The 24,370-nt window shown below is 45.8% G+C and overlaps 1 protein-coding gene across 1 annotated transcript in view; it reads left to right on the forward strand.

Annotated features, from left to right (window-relative positions):
- The window catches only part of LOC120053283 (cat eye syndrome critical region protein 2-like), a 68,008-nt gene that overhangs the window by 38,347 nt on the left and 5,291 nt on the right, over nucleotides 1-24,370 (forward strand). The window contains 14 exon segments of the mRNA XM_039000421.1: nucleotides 1,118-1,212; nucleotides 2,743-2,926; nucleotides 3,184-3,315; nucleotides 3,751-3,940; nucleotides 4,350-4,510; nucleotides 7,794-7,883; nucleotides 7,979-8,135; nucleotides 8,777-8,906; nucleotides 11,961-11,998; nucleotides 12,158-12,249; nucleotides 12,389-12,515; nucleotides 13,023-13,390; nucleotides 13,594-13,737; nucleotides 13,911-14,742. Of these exon segments, the coding sequence (XP_038856349.1) occupies nucleotides 1,118-1,212; nucleotides 2,743-2,926; nucleotides 3,184-3,315; nucleotides 3,751-3,940; nucleotides 4,350-4,510; nucleotides 7,794-7,883; nucleotides 7,979-8,135; nucleotides 8,777-8,906; nucleotides 11,961-11,998; nucleotides 12,158-12,249; nucleotides 12,389-12,515; nucleotides 13,023-13,390; nucleotides 13,594-13,737; nucleotides 13,911-14,742 (2,740 nt within the window).

Genomic DNA, 24,370 nt, shown 5'->3' on the forward strand with positions numbered 1-24,370 from the left:
GACCCGGCACTCACCGTTTCTCTAGAGGGGCAGCAATCTGTAGGCTGCACAATGAAATGGGCCTCCTTGCCCTTGAGTTTATTCTGGACTGTCAACATGCTTTTTCTTTGGGGAGGTGGAGGGGTGATGTGTTTTATGCAGAGAATTTGGAAGTGAGTTCTTTAGCTAGAGACCGAGGGGCAGTCGGCTGCAGGCAGATTCCTTTTTAAAGAGGAAGGGCCAATGCTGAAGAGTCGCTTTGCATCTTGGGAAACGGGGGAGGGGTTAAGTGAAATGGACAGTTGGTTGATGGAGCACTTTTCATTAGCATTTTTTGCCCTCTCAGCCTCCCTTGTCTCTCCCCCGCCTCTGCTCTGTAGCCGAGGGCCTTTGGGTATCCCGGGGAGAGAGAAAAGCATGCTGGGTAATGGTGTGGGGTGCTGTGGCCTGGTTGGTCAGCGGAGGAGGGGGGGGCGCGGGTCTGTAGCGGTGACCTTAGTCTCCTGCTGCCGTCTCTCCTTGGCTCTTTGAGGGCCTTTAGAGTTTGCTCTCCCGGTTACTGCCGCTTCATAAGCCCTAAACGGCGGCCACACAATGCCAGGCAGGAGAGGGGTCAGGGTTGAACTTGAACCTCGGCTCCAACCGCTGGCAGAAAGGACTCCTCTGAGAACATGTCTACTAATCCCTCCCACAGCAACTCAAACAGGTCCCCTACGCACAGCCTACCTCATACACACGTTCTATATGGTTGTTTGTCATGATCAAGAGTGTTAGACTCAAAAGCGTTAGAATACTGTCTGGTATTCTGGTCCCCTATGGCTCTTACAATATAAGTTACTAGTTCCAATATCCACACTTCAACCAAGTTTTGCTACAAGAGCTCCTGTTTCTTTGAAAATGTCAAACTATGTCTTGGAAGCCCTAAATTCCCATCACCACCTATGGTTTTACTCCAGGGCATCCGTATCACTCTGGAATCTTAATGCTTTTTTTTAACTGCACCGACCTGTGACTAACACCAACCATTAAATGTTATATGCCGACTTTAAAACTGAGATTTTCATGTGCCTTTAAAAAGTGGATCTCCATATAACTCAAAGGTTGACCTCTTGGCTGTGTCTCTCTCTCTGTGTGGTAGGAGCTGGAAGAGGCGCTACAGAAGCAGGACACAGACTTTCTGGCTGACCTCCTCGTCTCACTGCTGCAAGGATGCTACCAGCGCACAGATATCACGTAAGTAGTGCCCCCCAGGTTTCCTACATTCTTTATTTATATGGGAGTTCAATATTCATAGTTTTTCTTTCTAGAGAGCCTCAGAACTAGGCCTAACTTCTTAGCTCGCCAGCACACAGCAGCACATCTCTTTACCTTCTTTCTAACAGACCAGTCTTGGTGACAACATCCAGGGGCCGTATGGGCCTGAAACGGGAAGTTTGAGTCAAACCCTGTTTAGTAGTGAGCACATCAGTGTGCACAGCTTGTGTTGAAATCAGCCTTTGCAACTGAGTGAGGCTTCTCACAAAGGAAACTGGGGTTAGGCGGATTTTTCCCTGGGAGGGGGGGGGGCAGTTCCTTGATGACTAAATGTGAGCGAGAGGGAGTGGGAAGAGCAAAGGAAAGTGAAATAAATGTTCCAGCCCTGAAGGGGCCCCCACCCACCACCGCTACCTCCTCCTCTCCTGCTCTTGCTCCATCAGCACCACTGGGGTAGGCACCTATCAGCCTGTGACTCGGGAGGGATGAGGGAGGTTAAGGCTGATAGTTTCCACACCCAGGCATGCAGTAACAGGACAACCTGCCTTATTGGACAAGACAGCCGCTGGCATCCCGGGGGTGGCTCTGGCCTTTCAAAGAGCTGCCCTTTTCATCCGTACGCGTTAAACGCTCCGGCGGAGCTGGGGAGGGGGGCGGGGGTGTTGGCAGAGGAGGAGAAGGGGAGAGATGGGATAGTGGGGGGGCCTGCAGCTGTGTGAAAGTGCAAACTGCTCTTTCAAGATAAGCCATTTTTTTTCTCCTCCAGTTTTTCTCCTTTCTTTTCTGTTGTTGCATCGGCACTCACCCCTGCCCTGAGCCCTTGTTTCTGTTCGTCTGAGCAGGAACTGAAGGGTTCCAGATTAATCAGACAGATCTGACCCGGAACCAACATTTATTTACCAGCATCCAAAAGAACAATGAAACAAACCCACTCAAGTGCAAAGATATTGCTGTCTTTTTCCCCTCCTTTTCTCTCCAGAACCACTACGGTATGGCAGCTTGAATTATTTCTTGACTGTCTCTTTCACAATAGACAGCCTGTTGAAATTGAGAGGTTATATGCGCTTGCTTTACAAAGCACACTGTAAGGACAAGCATTTGCAAGTGAATGAATAGCGGTGCGCCATATTGTCGGATCCCAAGGACTCTTTAAAGGGCTATGTAGTAGCTCGACAAAAATAACAGCAATCGCCCTATCTCCCAATCAGCTTTTCTTTTGTTGTGTTGATTGGTATCAATACGAAGCACATGTTCCTTTTGACCTTTTGACACAGTAGGCGTTTGAGAATGAATGACTTCTAGTTGAAGAGATGAATGAGGTTGTGACATGAATGGGTTAGAAACAATTAACCTAGGCCTAAATTCTCACATTTTGTATGGGATCCTTGAATAGTCCGCACCAACCAAATTCACTGCAGTAGATCTCTCTGATTTTCTATTACCCACCCCTTCTCACTACTGTATTGTCATACTAGCATATGGGACTAATCACTGTCCCGCCCCTCTTAGTCCCCAGGCGTTCAGCAGTTATCTGGACGACATCATCAACTACCGCTGGGAGCTGGAGGAGGGGAAGCCCAACCCCCTGCGCCAGGGGCCCTTTGAGGAGTTGACCCCGCGCACACAGGTGGAGCTGCTGCACAGGCTGTGTGACTACCGCCTGGACGCCGCAGACGTCTTCGACCTGCTCAAGGTGCTACACACACACACACACCTTGTACCGCAAGCCTGCACCTGTTTTAAACTCCCGTTATTATGACCGTTTCAGAGTTAGCATGGGTAAACGGGCAAAACTGGGGAAACACTCATGTTTTGGTACCTGTAGTTTTGGTGATTTTTATTGGGATGCAGTTGATGGTGACTGACTTAAAAAAGTGCTGTCTAACCTGACGTAGTGAATTAAGTGGAACTGTAATATGCATCATTAATCCATGCAATGTTTGATCCCAGGGCCTGGATGCGGACAGCCTGCGCGTGGAGCCGCTGGGGCAAGATGGGAGCGGTGCCCTCTACTGGTACTTCTATGGTACCCGCATGTACAAAGAGGAGCCGGTCAAGAGGAAAGCGGAGCAGCTCGGGTAAGTGGGTTGCACCATCGGGCATCAGCTGTGGACGTTGGATGGTTTTGCTTGCCTGTAATTCACAGATAGAGGTCACAGAATGTGAACGCTATGCTGGTATATAACCAGTCATTTTTGTATCGATTCTCTGATACTCAGTGTATTGTTGTGTCTGCATTATATTATGTGTTACTGTGTATATATGCTCTATGGTTTCTGTAAGGCTATGAGATATGTAATATGTAAACAGTAGCACTTCCTACTGCTAATTCTGTTTTCTAACGAAGGACAAATTGAGCACCAACATAGTAATTACTATGTACCTACTAGCCTGTTAGAGGTTAATCATATGGGTCACTCCAGTAATAGCTACCCTGGTAAAAGGCCTGTGTAATTTAAAGTGTGGGCGGATATTTGTTTTTCACTCTGTTGTTGTCCCTGTAGTGAAGCCCCTGAGATCAAACCAACAGAGAAGAGGAAAAGGGGAAGACCTCCAAAGAAGAAAGTGGAGGAGATCCAGCTAAGGTGAGACCAGCAGCAAACTCTGTCCTTAGTGGTCTCGCGTTCTCTCCACTCTCAAACGTCTCCAGAGACGTTCACCACCTTTATTCCCCAGACCTTGTTCATGCAATGCTTTGGAGTGGATGGTAAATACTGAATGGGCTGGCCTGTTGTTTTTTTCAGTGAGGTGGAGAGCGAAGTGAAGAAGGAGAATGGACTGGAAGGTCTACACTCAGGCACAGGTGAGAAAAAAGGCAGAGCTATCAGAAACATCTATCTAGATCGACTCCAACTCCTGATATTGATGCTGACGATTGAGACTTGTTTAAAAAAAATGAATCGAATCAAAGTTTATTGGTCGTGTACATAGATTTCCATATGTTATCACAGGTGCAGCGAAATGCTTATTTTTCTAGCTCCAACAGTGCAGTCATATCTAGTAATACAATGACCATACACACAAAATCCCCTCCCCCTCAGAATGAGCAATATCAGAATGAGCAATGTCAGAGTCCGGAGTATGTTGGCCATGATGTTGTCTGTCCGTCCGTCCAGACCGGGAGCGCGGTGCCTGGTCCTTGGTGTGTGACACGGAGGAGCAGTGGGCCAGTCTGGCCGAGAGCATCAGAGAGAAAACGTCTCCCCAGGACCGCCACCTCTACCGCATCATCAGCCAGAACTTCCTCCCTGAGATCAGCAGCATGATCGAGCACAAGGTCAGTCAGCTCTCTTCTTAGTCTCCTCCCTCCCCCTCCCCTTCTCAAGCCATCAATCTTCATTCAGACACTGACTCAGTCAGCTGATGTGCTCTGTAAGGGCATAGCGTCTCAAATGGCTGCCTCCAGGAGGAATTGGGAAATGGAGGCTGTGTGGCGCGGCTGCAGGTGTGTGGAGGCAGACTGGTCTCTGCTTGCCCAGAACACTAGCTTCTAAACCCATCTGAGCCCCGGGCCCAAAGCCGGACTGTCCAGTCTCTCTCATATCTGTGGCCCTGTGTGCAGCTTCTGCTGGAGTGACGGGCGAGGCTGGGAGTGCTGATTTGTCGCATGGTTTTTCTTCTGCGGAATGAGTCGCCTCAGAGATTGTTGACACTGTTTTAACTGTTCGAACTCTGCCCTTTTTTAATACATTGCATGCTCATTTATCTTTTGAGTATACATAGCTAGACAGTAGAGAAGGACCAATGTGGATTTTTTTTTTTGATACCTAGGAAGCCTAGGAAGCGGATGGAGGATAATTTCGATTAAAAAAAAAACAATTATGACAAAATGTCATTAATGCATGCATTTTTTAAATAAAACGATAAATCTCTTAATTAACTGGGTAAGTTTAAGATGCATAGGCCTACTTGCAATATTGGTGAATGCATATTCAATAGGAGTGTGTGCATTGAGTTATTGATATTGTTTTGGCTGATCAGTGGAGTCTATGGTGCTACACGTGACAATCTGTTTGCCTTTCATGTGGGACTTATTATCCTACTGATCAACAATCTTCGCATAGACTCTTCACTCCAGCATGTCATGCCTGTATGGAAGGGCATCATATATGCACTGCTGTTAGTTTGAGAATATAAAATAACATCTATTCCATGCCAATGGGTACAACATAATGATTTGTGATCACGGATGCTTATGAAACTAGTATTTTTAGTCACTTTTCGTGATGGGACACATCTCTGAACAACTCAATTGGCTCGTTCAGCTATCTGTCAAGAAATGGGCGGGTTGTAACTTGATCCTACTGCTACAATTGGATAGAGCGAGGTTTTAACGCCGCTCTTTTTCACATCTCTCTATCGCTCATATCATTTACTTGCTACTATGAGAACTAGCTCAATGGCAATTACATGTTCTACAAAGCCATAAATGTGCATATTATCTAACAAGCAGAGCAAGGGTAGAGAAAAAATATGAAACGATTCATGTTTTGTGTGAATGACTCCAATCTGCCCATAGTTTGAAAAGTGAAAAAACACACGCACGCTGATCTATAGCTATCTTGGTCCATAACATGAAGAAAGACTCTTAGGTAGCTAAACCTATTGCCAACCTTTTAATTAGGCATTTTTAAACACTTTCCCTGTTACGGCAATCATCTACTCCAACTATCAATTGTCAATTTACAGATACGATTGTGGCTGGTCAGATCAGCAGCTGGCTTGTTGCCGAAAAATGATAACCAGCTAACGTTACCTAGCTACGTTGGCCATTAGCTCTTATCTGATATCTTAGCACCATGTTTAGCTACCGAGCTAACACCACAGATGAAAGGGTTAGTTATCGTAATCTTTGCCAACAGGTCTCATAGCGATCTGCTTAGCTAGCTAGCTTGCTTATTAAGTGCATGTCCAGGCACGTCGACACAAGCCTTATGCATTAACACAAGCTGAATGCAGATTTACGTAATTCTGTAGTGATCAACGGGACCTTTCGCTTTAGCCATCCCTGTGATCGGGTCCGATAGAAGCTATAGAAACCCAACACAGCCTGCCTGTCCTTGTGGACTATGACGGTCAAAAGGTTTTTGGCCATTCTGTCGGCATGGGGTCATTCTCTAATGGTCATCCGATGGTGATCTGTCCTTCACGGCCAGCATGCCTGCCTGGCTGTTATCTATCTGGACATATTCACAGTTCTCAAGCTGCTGAACATTCCCACTGGATGCAGGCTCTGGCAGTACAGAGCAGACATCTGGGATGTCTGTGTGTGCGCATTCGCAGCATTATTGTGTGTGAGTGCGCACACAGCCATGGAGTCCTCCAGCTCCTGTCCACAGCACTGGCTGTCACAGCCATTTCGCGGGGCGCTGACGGGAGGCAGGCACTCACCTTGAGGCGGGATGGAGCCACTTGATTGACGACCTGCTGCGCTGCAGGATTGTCGACTTCTTAAGTGGCGACACCAGAGGCAGTCCATCTCCTGTGTGCGATTTAAGTGCTGTGGGTAATGCACAGAGCAGAGGCAGGGTAGAGGAGCCCCGGGACACGCCGGTGCAGAGAGACAAGACTGGGGGATGGGAGCTGTAGCACATTCAGCACTTTGACAGCCCCTCTGGTGGTGGCCACCACTGGCCCAGTGGAGGAAGAGCAAGGCAGCTATCTAACACGTCCCCATGCTGCTGGCAGGCAAAACTCTACAGCGGGGGGAAAGGGCCTCTTGGTGGTGTTCACGCGGCCTGTCCTGACATTTGAGTATTTACATTTGAGTCATTTAACAGACACTTTCATTCATCTTAAGGTAACTAGGTGACAGAACCATATCAGTCATAGTAACTACATTTGTCCTCAATAAAGAATATAAAACATAACAAATAACACCACAGAAACAAAAGGCACAGGAGGTGGTGCAGCCCAGGAGGCAGGCGTCCATCTTGTTTCCCATAACGTCCAACGTACCAGACTCCATTACCCCCATGCTCTTGGAAACAACCATACCTTTTGGACTGCATTCCCTGACATAGATACTGCCTGGCCCAGATGGTTCTGCTCTGACTGCAGCTTCCTGCTGTTTTTTTTCCTTCCATGTTGTGGTTTGTATTCTGCAACCAATTCTGCTGCTCATATTAAGTATGTAACTTTCTAATTGCTACATTATAGGCTATTTCATCAAGTGGCAATGCTGTGGTCAGTTTGCAAATACAAGCACACGCACGTTACCGCCCGCTCCCCCAGCTTTTAGTGGAAATCGTTACGTGTGATTATTGTCACAGGGAGCATGGAGGGGTTTGATTTGTTTGGTTAGTCAGTGACCCACTAGGAGAGGGGTAGCAGGGTGGGTGGGATTTAAAGGGAGGGTAGTCGGGGGAGGAGGAGCAGAGCCTGGATCACCACTTCTCTCCTCACAGCTCTGCTGGAAGACCACAGCGGATTCCCCGGGGCCTGCTTGGGTATTAGCTCCCGTGGATGCGTTACTTGATCAAAGCGACTGTGTGTGATTTTTGTGTGAATAATGAAACCACTTATTTGTGTTTTTAATCTTGATTCTTTTGCCTCTGCAGGTGAATGAGCAGAAGCAGAGGCTGCTGGATCCCACCCCAGTAAGCAGCTCTTACCGGCTCTCTGAGAAACGCATGAGCCAAGAGGAGGAGGTGAGACCAGCTGCGCGTGTGTAATTTATCGTTCTTAGTGTATGTCCCGTCTCCTGTGAGACCCAGGGGACTGATGGTTTCCTGTTTGTGTCCAGGACACGCTGCAGGCCATAGCCAACAGGGAGCAGCAGAAACAGAGGGATGAGGACATGGACAGGCAGGCCCTGCTAATGGAGCAGAGACGAGAAGAGGAGATGCTGCTGCAGGAGGAGCGCCAGAGAGAGGAGCTGGAGAGACTCCAAGCTGTGGAGGGTGAGTAGTGGAGCTGGGTTAGTGGGCAGGGTGGGGCTCAGGGTGGATTCTGAAAGACGGCCAACCCCGCACACACCTCTGCATTTGTATTGCCTGTACCGTTGAATGATCTATTGCCCTGGTTGTGAATTATATATTGCAATATATTACACGTATTGGGCTGCGAGTGAGTGGGAATATATAGCCCTTTGAATCACAGGAGTCCTTCTGATGTCACCTGTCAAGGGTTAATTAACTGGTGAAGGACCCTCATTAATGTATTATAGATGAACAGTGGGATCGGGCTGGGCTGCCTAGTCTCTGGTGGATCAGAGCAGTTGAATCCACCCTCCAACATATTTTAATCCGCACAGCAGGCGGGCGGCAGCCCGCAGCCTTTCATGTTGAGAGATAGTGTTCCTTTCTGTTCTCGCCTTTTTTTTTTATCAGCTAAGCCTGCTAAAGGATGGTCAATGAATCACTCATCTTCTCTGAACTCCTTCAGTCTCATGTTGTTCGGCCTGGTTTTTATTGACTCTGTGCACCAGCAGGCGGCCGGATGGCCAACAGGTGCCCTTGAAACTGTAGTAAAGTACAATCCCTTATGCTGCTGCTGTTGTGTGTAATTAATTGTGGTTCCTGTGTTCTGCTGTTTCCCTCAGAGCGAGCGCGGCGGCGGAAACTGCGTGAGGAGAAGGCCTGGTTGATATCCCAGGGGAAGGACCTGCCCCCCGAACTGCTGCACCTGGAGCCCCACTCACCCATCCGACGCTCCCGCAGGACAAAAGAGTTGTAAGAGCCACACACTACTTCTCAACACTAGAGTACTGATAATTTATGGACAGCAAATTTTTGTTTCTTAAATGTTCTTGTTTTTCAAATCAGCAAACAAAACGCATTCCACATTCACAGATGTGGCAGACATAAGAAACATAATAAAATACATGTTAGCTATTTCAGCTTTAGCTGAGACAACGAGCAAATCATTTGTTTTACAGCACCTTACACAACATGTGTAAATACACACACACATTTCCTTAATCGCCCCATTCACTCTGTCCAATTTGAAATATAGTTCGGTATTGGAGATCAGAGTCTATCAAACTTGGGCTGTCTCTTTAGCAAAGTATATGATAGTCATAAACAAATGAGTCTCGCTGGGGTGTAATAAAATTGTCTTATTTGAAGATATCAACAACAAAAAATGGATCTTGGCACATTGAATTCACTGCATAGCTCTTAAAAGGATTTCAGAGTAGTTGGGTTCTGATGAAACAGGCCGGAAAAGGTCCTGATCCATAGAGGATGCCAAAGATGAAAGTTGGCATCACTCAGGGCTTTTGGCAAATCTGGGTTGTACACTATAGGCGAGTGGGAGCATATCTGGGAGGAAATGCCAAGGTATTTCTTAGTCATTCCATGCTAGTAGGGTGGGATAAATCACAAGGGTTTTGGGTATGTTGCCCACTTCACTAAAGTTATTAATGAATATAATTGATCTTAGGGGCAATGAACCACAGGATTGGGCCTCTATCTGAATCCACGTTGAGTCTTGTCTGTCTGTGATCCATGTTAGGATGTTGAGGATTAGGGCAGACCAGTAGTACAATTGAAGGTAAAGACCACCCTTCGATTCAGGTTTTGATAGAGTGGAGAACTTGATCCTATTTTTTTTTTTTTATTGCCCCATATACATTTGGTGATGCTTTGGTTGGTTGGTTTTTAAAAAAGAGAAGAAACTGGGCATCTGGATTTGAGCATCTGAAATAAATAGGTTTATCTAGGGAGGATGTTCATACGGTTAACATGGACTCTTCCCACTAAGCTAATTGGGAGGGAGATCCACGTTTGGAGATCTGGCTTTACAAAGATTCCAAGGTATGGAAACACCTGTGTTTTACATTGGAATGGACAGAGTGTCTTCATAGAGCTGGTCAGTGTAAGAATGAGGGTGCAAACAATGGACTTGTTCAAATGCATCTTATATTCTGAACTTGCTGTACTGAGCAATTGTCTGAAATGGGAGGGAGGGATTTCTCAGGGTTGGATAAGTAGAGCAAGACGACATCCGCGTAGAGCGAAATCTTGTGCTGAAGGCCACCTGCAGAAACCCCCATAATACTTGGATTGCTCCTTATCAACTCCGCCCCCAACAAGTAGAGCAGGGGGGACAGCGAGCATCCCTTGTCTTGTGCCACATCCCAAAGGGAATCTGTCAGAGTTCAGACCGTTAGTAGACACCATGGCATTTGGATGAGAATATAGGGACCTAATCCATTTAATAAAGTTTGGGCCCATATTGAACTTTTCTAAGACTGAGAACAGAAAGTTGCACTCCATCCTGTCGAACGCCTTCTCAGCATCCAGTGAAGCCAGCAAGACAGGTGTCTTCTGTCCGTTTACTTGATCAATAATATCAAAAAGACGGCGAATGGATAGTCCGCTTTTATAATTTTGGGAAGAAGAATGTTTAGTCTTTTGGCCAGTAATTTGGTAATTATTTTGTAGTCTAAATCCAACAAGCTTCTGGTCCGGAAGGATTATCAGGATAGAGGCTCCTTGTCTTATATAGCAGCACTGTAATGTGGACTGTGTACATAGTTTGGGAGAGCTCTGTTTTTGCAAAAATCATCCAGCATTGGCATGAAATTAGGGCTAAGCTGGGGCCAAAAAGCTTTGTAGAAGTCTCTGGGAAATCCATCTGGGCCTAGGGACTTGTTAGGTGGCATGGAGATAATTGCCTGTAGAACGACCTCGGGAATGAAGAGGGAGTTGATCTTCTTGGTCGGTCTCTGATCGTTTTGGTATCGAGATTCCCTCTAGGAAGGAATAGAGTTCTGCATCTGTATGTTTTCTCTCAGAAGTATATCATTTGCGGTAAAAGTTACACTTGTCTTATTTGGATCATATGTGACTTTGTCATCTGCTGTTCGGATGGCCATGATTGTACGTTCTGACTTCTCTTTTTTTCAGTTGGTATGCAATCAATCTGCTATACTTATTGCTGTACTCATGGTGTTTTTTTTAGTAAAGATCACTTTTTATTTAATAAAGTTTAGTTTGGCTTTGGCTGCTTTAAGTTGACTCCAGGAGGTGCTGTCTGGAGATTGTTTATGTACATTTTCGCAGTGTTAAAGCTCCCTCAACATCTAACCTGTGTGTTTCCGTTGATTTTTTCTTAGAGGAAGCATATGGAATTAGATGACCTCTTAGTGTGGCTTTGGCAGAGTCCCACATTATGGCCAGAGGAACAGGATAGTCTTTGTTGTCTTGTGTGTAGTTCTCTAGCCATGTAGTGACCAAATGTATGGAATGCTTTGTTTGATAACATGGAGGTGTTGAATTTCCAACTCTTTTGACCTCGGGATGTTTTTACAGAGGTCAAAGCGGAGGCGGACAAAGGCGTGATCTGAAAGCGCTATGGGTCCGATTGGACAAGTGGCAGAATTTGTGAAAATCTTTGGGATAAAAATGTAATCTATAAGAGAGTAGGTGTTATGGATATTGGATTAGTATGTATAATCCATAGAATAGCTATTAGTCTCTCTCCAGATATCTATCAGCCCCATCTCTTTAGTAAGAGTTTTCGATCTAGGGTTTGTGGTAAGGACTTGAGATGATTTGTCCAGAGTTGAGTTGAGAGTACAATTAATATCAGCCAGCCAGCCAGCACTCCAAAGGAAACAATGCTCATTGAACAGGGATATCATTTTCAACATGAAAGCAGGAGTATCTGTGTTAGGGGCATATATATTTAAGATAGCAATTGGTTGCCCATACAGTGACCCAGTTATTAGAATAAATTAGTGAATTTGTTTTGAACATTTTCTCAATCTTTTATTACAGCTATGAAATTGATGATGATTATACGGCGTTGTACAAAGGTAATGTATATTCCCTGTCATCTATGCAATCATCACTGTATAATGTCTGCATGTGTATAGCATATTGACCTGCACATTTTTCTGGACAGCGAGCCAGGAGATTTCCTCTGTTCTGATTCCAACTGCCTTGGTCCTCCTCTCATTTTGCTCTCCCCACAGTGTTGGAGGCCCTGAGAGCCCACAAAGATGCCTGGCCCTTCTTGGAGCCTGTGGATGAATCCTATGCCCCCAACTATAATGCGGTCATTCAGGTGAGTTCACAGTGAAAAGGAAGGTTCCAAACTGTCAAATGACGTATGACTGGGGCATCTAACCGAGTTTTTGTAGTTGTAATTTGAGGTCGTCAATTTCACAATTAGTCATTTATGTTTGCCCTGATTTTTTTCTCAGACTCCGATGGACCTGTCCACCATCGAGACTAAGCTGAATGAAGGGGAGTATATTGCCAAGGAAGAGTTTGTGTCTGACATGAAGCTTATGTTTGAAAACTGCATCGAGTACAATGGGGAAGACAGCGGTAAATACACACACCTCTTAATTTTGATCTAAAACCTCATTATTTTTTGTCAAATTTATAATGTCCCAAAAATGCCTCTAGAATATGCAAATGGTTTTTGGGTTGACTTTGGACTTGATTTATGAATATGAGATAGATCAATTTGACTAAGTGCACATGGTGGAGAGGAGGAGAGAATGGCTGTGTTGGGGGAGAGCTCTGTGGCTCTGTGTGACAGTGATGAATGGGGAGTGATTGAGCTGTGCATCAGGCCCTGCAGCATCCTGCCTGCTTGCCAGAGACATTCTAGCCCCTAGTTAAGCGCCCTGTCTGGAGCCATCCATCCGTCTGAATGCACTCCCAAGGGAGAGGCATGGGGGCTAGGGGGTCAACCACACCAAGGCCCTCTGAACAGGTCAACCTGCCGGCCAACGCTGGGGTCAACATCGCCTGGCCCCACAACAGACGAGTGCGTGTCTGTGTGCGTGGCATGCAGATAATACTCATGGTGCCTGTGCTTTTCTTCAGAGTACAGCATCATGGCAGAATCCCTGGAGCGTTGTTTCAGCCGGGCGCTACTCAAACACTTCCCGTCGGAGGACGGCGACACGGACGAGGAGTTCCACGTGAGCGGCGAGGACCGTGAGAGAGATCGCAAGGAGAAAAAGCGAAGCAAAGGCAACAAACAGGCAGGGCCAGAAAGCTTGATCCGAGCCACCGAGCAGGCCTCACGCAAACGGACACATCCAGGGGGCAAGGGCAGCACCCCAGTGGAGGAGGGGAATAAGCCAGCACAGCCACCCCCTCCCCCCCACTGGGCCAATGGACCCCCACACCCCCATGGCATACCTCATGGACAACCCCATCCTGGGAACCTTTACTACACAGCACAGCAGGTAGCTGGCCATGCATGTCAAAAACAATATTTCACATAGGAGAAAGTATATTTTACTGCTTTAGGAGTTGGTAATGAATGAAGAGAAAGCGTCTAGGGTTTTTCCCCCCCTTTTACAGAGGCGTTAAAAGGTAGTTCTAGATGAAGACAAATGAATGCATTACATTTTAGACATGAGATGTTGAACTGTCATCCATTCTGCAGCAGCTCCAGCGCCCCACTAATCCCCACGGCCCACACATGTACGGCCAGAGGATGGACCCCGGCTACGCCTACCCTGGACAGGGACACATGCCCCGGCCTGGGGACCCCAGTGCTCACCACATGCCTCAACATTACAACATGCAGGTGAGATCAGCTAAGAAAACAATCGAAGGAGGTTTCACACATTTAATTCGGAGCTATCCAATATCTGCTGTACTCACACAATCTGCTCCGACTGAACAATGTTTTGTGTTTCTGATCTGTCGGTTGATTTTATATTTGCTGCTATGCACATACTAATAGATGTTGTATTCCAGCCACACATGGGGGATGGACACCACGTTGGCCATAGATACCAAATGGGGCCTGATGGCCGGCCTCTTCAGCCACAGCACCACCGGCAGCAGCACCCCTACATGGGTCCCACCCATGGTCCCTCACTGGGCCCCCGTCCCGTGGCCCTCCAGTCTGGGGGCCTCTGCACCCCCATGCCCGACAGCAGCATGTACTTGTCCCGCCAGCGCACCAACGGCCACCCCCTACACCCCGGAGGGAACTGCTACCCCGGGCCTGACGTCCCACCACGACACAACTACCCAGCCTTCCATCCAGGCATGGGCATGCCTCGTAACATGTGGTCAGGGATGAACCACCAAGGCCAGGAGAGGCCCAGCGGACCTGGGAAACAAGTGCAAAATATGGCTAACCACCAGCAGCTCTCTTATAGCCACGGGGGTCCACGTCCCATGGGCCCCAAACCCTGGCCAGAGCAGCCTGGGGGCCCCGGAGGGTACCCCTCTCATCCTAATGGCCAGTACAGGATTTCCACTGGCATCACCAGCTCCCCGGGACCCATGGCCCTGCGGACCCCCATGCCTCATCAGGACTCCAGGCAGTGTCTGGCCTCCATGCTGGAGAGCCCAGAGATGATTGCCCTGCAGCAGCTGTCTGCCTCCTCCACCGGACTCCCTGCTGGCTCCTCTCACCAGGACATGGGCAACTTTCAGCAGCAGCCCCCACAGGGTGTTGGCAGCGCCCCAACTCACCCCTCGCCGTACCACCCTCCCCCTGAAATTCAGCTGCTGCGTCCTGCCAGGGACAATGGCCCGGACAGCCAGACTGCCCATCACGCAGATTTGAAGCCCAAAGGTAGGAATGACCTAATCTGCTTTAGAGCTCTACCTCACTAACTTTATGAAAATTGACCTTTTTTAAAACATTTTAATTCAGGACTTTTCTGTCATTCAGTCTATATTTCATAAGCAAACCCCTCAACTCCCCTCAACAATGCGATAATAATAATATTTCACAGTAAGTGACAAATTTAAATATTGACCAGTTTAATGGAGTGTCTCGACTTGCTTTGAGAGATGACATGTCATCACACTGCAGCAGTGTTAATTTTATCAGTCTTTTTTATTTTTATTTAGTCTAGTCATTTAGACTAAAATGGTATTAAAGATGCACTATGCAGAAATCGCTCCATTTGCTGGTTGCAAAAATTTGAATAGTTTGCCTAATTTCAGTTTGTGACAAAACAAGCAAGTATAGTGTAAAGAATCAATCAAATGTATCCATGAAGCCCTTTTTACATCAGCCGATGTCACACAGTGCTATTAGTGCTAGGTTCCAGCCTAAAACCCCAAACAGCAAGTAATGCAGATGTAGAAGCACGGTGGCTAGGAAAAACTCCCTAGAAAGGCAAGAACCTAGCAAGAAACCTAGAGAGGAACCAGGCTCTGAGGGGTGGCCAGTCCTCTTCTGGCTGTGCCGGGTTGAGATTATAACAGTACATGGCCAAGATGTTCAAACGTACGTAGATGACCAGCAGGGTATAATCATCATCAGTGGGTTTAGAGGGTGCAACAGGTCAGCACCTCGGGAGTAAATGTCAGTTGGCTTTTCATAGCCGAGCATTCAGAGTTAGAGACAGCAGGTCAGGGTTCCATAAACACAGGCAGAACAGTTGAAACTGGAGCAGCAGCACGACCAGGTGGACTGGGGACAGCAAGGAGTCATCAGGCCAGGTAGTCCTGAAGCATGGTCCCAGGGCTCAGGTCCTCCGGGAGGGAAAGAATCAATGTACCATCTAAACCGCTGTGAAATATCTTTTCCATAACCAAAAATATTGTATTTTCAGCTGTTTGAAGGTAGTGTATAAAACTGAAAGTAAAAGACGCAAAACCGGAAGTTAACAGAAAGCATAAAAATAGCGCACATTGAACAGATCTACCGCTTCTTTGACTTGCTTTCAATGCGAATAACCAATCTATAACCCACATTTCTATGTGAAGTTGGTCTGGTCGCCCAGAAAGTTACATATTACAGCTTTAAGTCTGTCACATTTTTGTAATTTGAATAATGATTTAGTCAAGTTGTGAAAATAATGAAAACAGTAGGACATTTTAGTCAACTATAAATGCCCTTTCATTTTAGTCACATCACATTTGTATTGCCTCATTAACCTGTAGTAAACATAAGTCACTGACTTGTATACATAGCCTTGTCTAACTAACATATTTTTCCGCATGACATTCTATTTTATGATTCTATTCCCAACAGCTAAATTAGCAGAAGAACACATTACTCTGCACCAGGTTAAAAATCACACCCCTTGACAGGGCTCCAGATGAACATTTTCCCCTGGTGGCACTAACTTTTTCCGTTTTTGGCACCAACCCATGATTTGATGGCACCATATTTTCCCGCGGCATCAAACAATAGAAAATGTATTATTCAAGATATTTTTATCTGCAAACTAATCCAATGATTGTCATGAATTGTGGGGTTGACAATAAGGTATTGTTATATTTTACTGTTAAAGTAGGGCTCCAGAAAGTTTATTGTTCAATAGAGATATGGCTACATCTTTACATGCACTTTATCATTGGAACATTTATTTTGGGGCTAATTCACCACATGAGGAAGTGAGAACTCAAAACACAGCTAGATCGCTAATGCTAAATATAATACCCACTGCTAGTAGTCCTGTATTAATCTAACAGTACATTTAATGTCCTAAAAAAACTTGAGTTGTAGCCTTCTACCCTATGCACGCGCAATGGCTATTGCGCAGTTTGCAGTTCATATCTTAAAGCCATATCAGATATCTTGGTTGTAAAATAGTTGCTATTGAGCTCAATATTAAGAGATGACAAATACAAATCATACCCACAGAAAGCTGAGAACAACAGTAGTTGCTTCCAAAGCTATGTATTTCCCCGCAATTGGATTCTGAAATGTTATACAATCGAATGCCTTTTCTTACCTAAGAGCCCATCAAGTGGCTCGCTCATCACAGCAGCAGGCCCCAGCGAAACAGACCTAGGGGCTGGGCAGACACTCTCATTACAGGAATCATGAGGATAATGCACTTTACTGTTTTAACAGACAGAAATTAGGACGTTTTACAACTTTGGAGTGAGGTGATCATGTAGACCTAATGAATGTTCAGCTCGCACTGATGCAACCAATTAAAAATGTAATTCGCACAGCCAAGTCAAAGGGTCGCAAAAGGCAACTAAATGGTAGCAGTCTGGAGCCCTTCCCCTTTACATATTGTAGCTGTATTGTAGGCCTAATCAAAGTTCTGTCTGATAGGTTGCAGCAAACTAACTAGCTAGCATTATCAATATTTTATTACCTGATTGTGTGTATATATAGTATATCACAAAAGTGAGTACACCCCTCACATTTTTGTAAATATTTGAGTATATCTTTTCATGTGACAACACTGAAGAAATGACACTTTGCTACAATGTAAAGTAGTGAGTGTACAGCTTGTATAACAGTGTACATTTGCTGTCCCCTCAATAACTCAACACACAGACATTAATGTCTAAACTGCTGGCAACAAAAGAAAAACTAACAGGTCTGTGAGAGCCGGAATTCTTACAGGTTGGTAGGTGATCAAATACTTATGTCATGCAATAAAATGCAGATTAATTACTTAAAAATCATACAATGTGATTTTCTGGATTTTTGTTTTAGATTCCGTCTCGCACAGTTGAGGTGTACCTATGATAAAAATTACAGACCTCTACGTGCTTTGCAAGTAGGAAAACCTGCAAAATCGGCAGTATGAAATACTTCTTCTCCCCACTGTGTGTGTGTGTATATAATATATATATATATATATATACTGCTCAAAAAAATAAAGGGAACACTTAAACAACACAATGTAACTTCCAAGTCAATCACACTTCTGTGAAATCAAACTGTCCACTTAGGAAGCAACACTGATTGACAATAAATTTCACATGCTGTTGTGCAAATGGAATAGACAAAAGGTGGAAATTATAGGCAATTGGCAAGACACCCCCAATAAAGTAGTGGTTCTGCAGGTGGTGACCACAGACCACTTCTCAGTTCCTATGCTTCCTGGCTGATGTTTTGGTCACTTTTGAATGCTGGCGGTGCTTTCACTCTAGTGGTAGCATGAGACGGAGTCTACAACCCACACAAGTGGCTCAGGTAGTGCAGTTCATCCAGGATGGCACATCAATGCGAGCTGTGGCAAAAAGGTTTGCTGTGTCTGTCAGCGTAGTGTCCAGAGCATGGAGGCGCTACCAGGAGACAGGCCAGTACATCAGGAGACGTGGAGGAGGCCGTACGAGGGCAACAACATCAGGACCGCTACCTCCGCCTTTGTGCAAGGAGGAGCACTGCCAGAGCCCTGCAAAATGACCTCCAGCAGGACACAAATGTGCATGTGTCAGCATATGGTCTCACAAGGGGTCTGAGGATCTCATCTCGGTACCTAATGGCAGTCAGGCTACCTCTGGCGAGCACATGGAGGGCTGTGCGGCCCCACAAAGAAATGCCACCCCACACCATGACTGACCCACCGCCAAACCGGTCATGCTGGAGGATGTTGCAGGCAGCAGAACGTTCTCCACGGCGTCTCCAGACTCTGTCACGTCTGTCACATGTGCTCAGTGTGAACCTGCTTTCATCTGTGAAGAGCACAGGGCGCCAGTGGCGAATTTGCCAATCTTGGTGTTCTCTGGCAAATGTCAAACGTCCTGCACGGTGTTGGGCTGTAAGCACAACCCCCACCTGTGGACGTCGGGCCCTCATACCACCCTCATGGAGTCTGTTTATGACCGTTTGCGCAGACACATGCACATTTGTGGCCTGCTGGAGGTCATTATATACACAAACAAACTCAGCAAAAAACAGGACCCTGACTTTCAAAGATAATTCGTAAAAATCCAAATAACGGTTTAAAAACTGTTTCCCATGTTTGTTCAATGAACCATAAACAATTAACGAACATGCACCTGTGGAACGGTCGTTAAGACACTAACAGCTTACAGACGGTAGGCAATTAAGGTCACAGTTATGAAAACTTAGGCCACTAGAGGCCTTTGTACTGATTCTGAAAAACACCAAAAGAAAGATGCCCAGGGTCTCTGCTCATCTGCGTGAACGTGCCTTAGGCATGCTGCAAGGAGGCATGAGGACTGCAGATGTGGCCAGGGCAATAAATTGCAATGTCCGTACTGTGAGACGCCTAAGACAGCGCTACAGGACGGACAGCTGATCGTTCTCGCTGTGGCAGACCACGTGTAACAACACCTGCACAGGATCGGTACATCCGAACATCACACTGCGGGACAGGTACAGGATGGCAACAACAACTGCCCGAGTTACACCTGGAACGCACAATCCCTCCATCAGTGCTCAGACTGTCCGCTATAGGCTGAGAGAGGTTGGACTGAGGGCTTGTAGGCCTATTGTAAGGCAGGTCCTCACCAGACATCACCGGCAACAACGTCGCCGATGGGCACAAACCCACCGCCGCTGGACCAGACGGGATTGGCAAAAAGTGCTCTATACTGACGAGTTGCGGTTTTGTCTCACGAGTCACTGACGAGTCACGGTTTTGTCTGTACTGGGCTGTACGCACTACCCTCTGTAGTGCCTTGCGGTCGGAGGTCTAGCAGTTGCCATACCAGGCAGTGATGCAACCAGTCGGGATGCTCTCGATGGTGCAGCTGTAGAACCTTTTGATGATCTGAGGACCCATGCCAAATCTTTTCAGTCTCCTGAGGGGGGAATAGGTTTTGTCGTGCCCTATTCACGACTGTCTTGGTGTGCTTGGACCATGTTAGTTTGTTGGTGACACGGACACCAAGGAACTTGAAGCTCTCAACCTGCTCCACTACAGTCCCATCGATGAGGTTGGGGGCGTGCTCGGTTCTCCTTTTTCCTGTAGTCCACAATCATCTCCTTTGTCTTGATCACGTTGAGGGAGAGGTTGTTGTCCTGGCACCACACCGCCAGGTCTCTGACCTACCTATAGGCTGTCTCGTCGTTGTCAGTGATCAGACCTACCTCTGTTGTTATCGGCAAACTTAATGATGGTGTTGGAGTCGTGCTAGGCCGTGCAGTCATGAGTGAACAGGGAGTACAGGAGGGGATTGGACACGCACCCCTGAGGGATCCCTGTGTTGAGAATCAGAGTGGCGGATGTGTTGTTTCCTACCCTTACCACCTGGGGCGGCCCGTCAGGAAGTCCAGGATCCAGTTATAGAGGGAGGTGTTTAGTCGCAGGGTCCTTAGCTTATTGATGAGCTGTGAGGGCACTATGGTGTTGGATGCTGAGCTGTACAGTCGTGGCCAAAAGTTTTGAGAATGACACAAATATAAATTTTCAGTCTGCTGCCTCAGTGTCTTTAGATATTTTTGTCAGATGTTACTATGGAATACTGAAGTATAATTACAAGCATTTCCTTACTGTCAAAGGCTTTTATTGACAATTACATGAAGTTGATGCGAAGAGTTAATATTTGCAGTGTTGACCCTTCTTTTTCAAGACCTCTGCAATCCGCCCTGGCATGCTGTCAATTAACTTCTGGGCCACATCCTGACTGATGACAGCCCATTCTTGCATAATCAATGCTTGGAGTTTGTCAGAATTTGTGGGTTTTTGTTTGTCCACCCGCCTCCTTGAGGATTGACCACAAGTTCTCAATTGGCTTAAGGTCTGGGGAGTTTCCTGGCCAAAATATCGATGTTTTGTTCCCCGAGCCACTTAGTTATCACTTTTGCCTTATGGTAAGGCTCTCCATCATGCTGGAAAAGGCATTGTTCCTCACAACTGTTCCTGGATGGTTGGGAGAAGTTGCTCTCTGAGGATGTTTTGGTACCATTCTTTATTCATGGCTGTGTTCTTAGGCAAAAGTGTGAGTGAGCCACTCCCTTGGCTGAGAAGCAACCCCACACATGAATGGTCTCAGGATGCTTTACTGTTGGCATGACACAGGACTGATGGTAGCGCTTACCTTGTCTTCTCCGGACAAGCTTTTTTCCGGATGCCCCAAACATTGGGAAAGGCGATTCATCCGAGAAAATGACTTTACCCCAGTCCTCAGCAGTCCAATCCCTGTACCTTTTGCAGAATATCAGTCTGTCCCTGATGTTTTTCCTGGAGAGAAGTGGCTTCTTTGCTGCCCTTCTTGACACCAGGCCATCCTCAAAGTCTTCGCCTCACTGTGTGTGCAGATGCACTCACACCTGCCTGCTGCCATTCCTGAGCAAGCTCTGTACTGGTGGTGGCCCGATTCCGCAGCTGAATCAACTTTAGGAGACGGTCCTGACGCTTGCTGGACTTTCTTGGGCGCCCTGAAGCCGCCTTCACAACAATTGAACCGCTCTCCTTGAAGTTCTTGATGATCCGATAAATGGTTGATTTAGGTGCAATCTTACTGGCAGCAATATCCTTGCCTGTGAAGCCCTTTTTGTGCAAAGCAATGATGACGGCACGTGTTTCCTTGCAGGTAACTATGGTTGACAGAGGAAAAACAATGATTCCAAGCACCACCCTCCTTTTGAAGCTTCCAGTTATTCAAACTCAATCAGCATGACAGAGTGATCTCCAGCCTTGTCCTCGTCAACACTCACACCTGTGTTAACGAGAGAATCACTGACATGTCAGCTGGTCCTTTTGTGGCAGGGCTGAAATGCAATGGATTTTTTTTTTGGAGGATTCAGTTCATTTGCATGGCAAAGAGGGACTTTGCAATTAATTGCAATTCATCTGATCACTCTTCATAACATTCTGGAGTATATGCAAATTGCCATCATACAAACTGAGGCAGCAGACTTTGTGAAAATTAATATTTGTGTCATTCTCAAAACCGTTATCCAGGTGGGAAAGGGCAGTGTGGAGTGCAATAGAGATTGCATCATCAGTGGCTCTGTTAGGGCGGTATGCATGTTTCCCTTCATTGAAGTCCCCGGCTACTAGGAGCACCGCCTCTGAGTGAGTGTTTTCCTGTTTGCTTATGGTGGAATACAGCTCATTCAGTGCGGTCTTAGTGTAATCATCAGTCTGTGATGGTATGTAGACAGCTATGAAAAATACAGAAACTCTCTAGGTAGATTGTGTGGTCTACAGTTTATCATGAGATACTCTACCTCAGGCGAGCAATAGCTCGAGACTTTCTTAGATATCGTGCACCAGCTGTTATTTACGAAAATACATAGTCCGCCGCCCCTTGTCTTACCAGACGCCGCTGTTCTATCCTGCCAATACAGCGTATAACCATGTTGATAATGTCAACGTTCAGATATTATAGTTTTGAATGTCTCGTTGGTAGTTTAATCTCATCGATTTTATTTATTTATTTATTTATTTTTTCTTCCCCCCCCCCCCTCCAAAGATTGCACGTTTGCTAGCAGAATGGAAGGAAGTGTGGGTTTATTCGATCGTCTACGAATTCTCAGAAGGCAGCCCGCCCTCTGGTCCCTTTTTTTCTCCGCTTTCTCTTCACGCAAATGATGGGGATCTGGGCCTGTTCCTGGGAAAACAGTATATCATTCACGGCAGACTCGTTAAAGGGAAAAAAGGATTCTGCCAGTCCGTTGTGAGTAATCGCAGGTCTGATGTCCTGAAGTTCTTTTCGGTCATAAGAGACCGTAGCAGCAACATTATGTACAAAATAAGTTACAAACAACGCAAAGAAAATAACAAAAAAACACAATTGGTTAGGAATACGTAAAACGTCGGCCTTGTTCTCCGGTGTCATCTTCACCGCTAATGGTGGTAACACAATGTTAAACATTGAAATTGTGTTATTACAAGTCACATTGTTCTAAAGTAATCTCATTTTCAACTGGAGTATAAAAGTCAATTAATGTGTGGCTCCATCCCTCTGGAGCAAGATGGAAAGGAAAGAGAGCAGATCCATCAGGAGTCCAGTACATCAAGAGTTTTACTCTACTAATCAATCACTACTCTTATTATTTGATAGTCAGCAATGGAGTTCATTGGTTCCTCTCTGTCCTCACCTCTGTACTGCTGCTTGCCGCTCTCTCTCTCCATGGACTTCAACTTTCTGGCCAATGTTGGCTAGCTAGCGTGCTACGTACAGGGCTCAAGACTAACCTTTTTCCATCACCGTCCCGAAGTGCAATTAGAACCGTCCCAATTGACATAATGTATAAATAAATAATAAATGTAGGTATCACACACAGAGTACCAGTCACACCTACTCATTCAAGGGTTTTTCTTTATTTTGACTATTTTCTACATTGTAGAATAATAGTGAAGACATCATCTATGACCAACATATGGAATCATGTAATAACCAAAAAAGTGTTAAACAAATCAAAATATATTTTACTTTCTTCTAAGTAGCAACCCTTTGCTAAGTAGCAACTGCTTTGCACACTTTTCACATTTCTCGTCAACAATGGGGGAGTGGTTACTTCCTACAAGTGTACATTTCTAGACATCTTTGAAAAGCAAGTCAGGTAAAGAGCTTTTTTATGTCTTAAAGGGGCAGTGTTGTATTTTGAGATGGTCTTGAATAAGCTAAGTAGCCAATAGGCAGAGCGTAGTATAATTTGTCTGATTCTCTGTAATAATGGAAAATAATCTTTATATTCCTATTCTTGTAAAGTGGTTTCTTGCATCAAACAACACATTTTCTGTCACCTCCTTGTCTGAAGGACAAGTGGATAAACAGGTTAATGTCAAGCCCTGCATGTTTTTTCCAAACGTCTCATGAAATGTAGGCCTACATTGAACACCACGCATTGGCTGCTACTGTAGGCTGAATGATAGAACAGCTATTTCCATGTTAAAATATTATGGTATGCATTTTCTCCATTGTTTTTGATGGTAGGCGACTCTGGTAGGCATACATTATGATCAAATAGACACAGTAGCCTACTTGGCCACTGTTAAAACTGTAGCTTAAAGCATGTATGGCCTCCGTGTTCATATTAAACGCGCGACGGAAGTTGCACAGAATTCAAGTTTGCACAAAGCAGACCTGAAATTTGCTCATTGCCCAAAACAATTGGAGGGAACATTGCTTGTAGGCAATGTCATGGCGACATTGGCTAGCTAAGCTCATGCATCGAAACACGTCATTGGGTCTAACAGTCGTTTCATGCCGAACTGAGCATTTGCAGGCCATCAAATCAAAGGCACTCCTTTGATATAAAGTTGTTTTTGACTATAATGAAAACATGTTAGTTTATCACTGTCTTGAGGTTGGATTAATAACATGTTAAACTACTGAAGACATTGGCTTGAATTTAGGTTGTGCCTTCAGATTTTGAGGAAATGAACAACTAAGGAAGAATTCTTAACTTTTCTCATTGACTTCTCAAACACCTAAACCCAGCTTGATCTGTTTCGCAAGCATTCCCGGACGTCTCACAATGTTGCGCCTCTGGGTTTAGAAACTGTGTGGCGTGCTGCTCTCCTCTCACTCACGTGACTCAGCTGCCTATTGCCGTGCTGTGCTCAACGTGCGCG

Source organism: Salvelinus namaycush, chromosome 9 (genome assembly GCF_016432855.1).
Source record: "Salvelinus namaycush isolate Seneca chromosome 9, SaNama_1.0, whole genome shotgun sequence".
Lineage (NCBI taxonomy): Eukaryota > Metazoa > Chordata > Actinopteri > Salmoniformes > Salmonidae > Salvelinus > Salvelinus namaycush.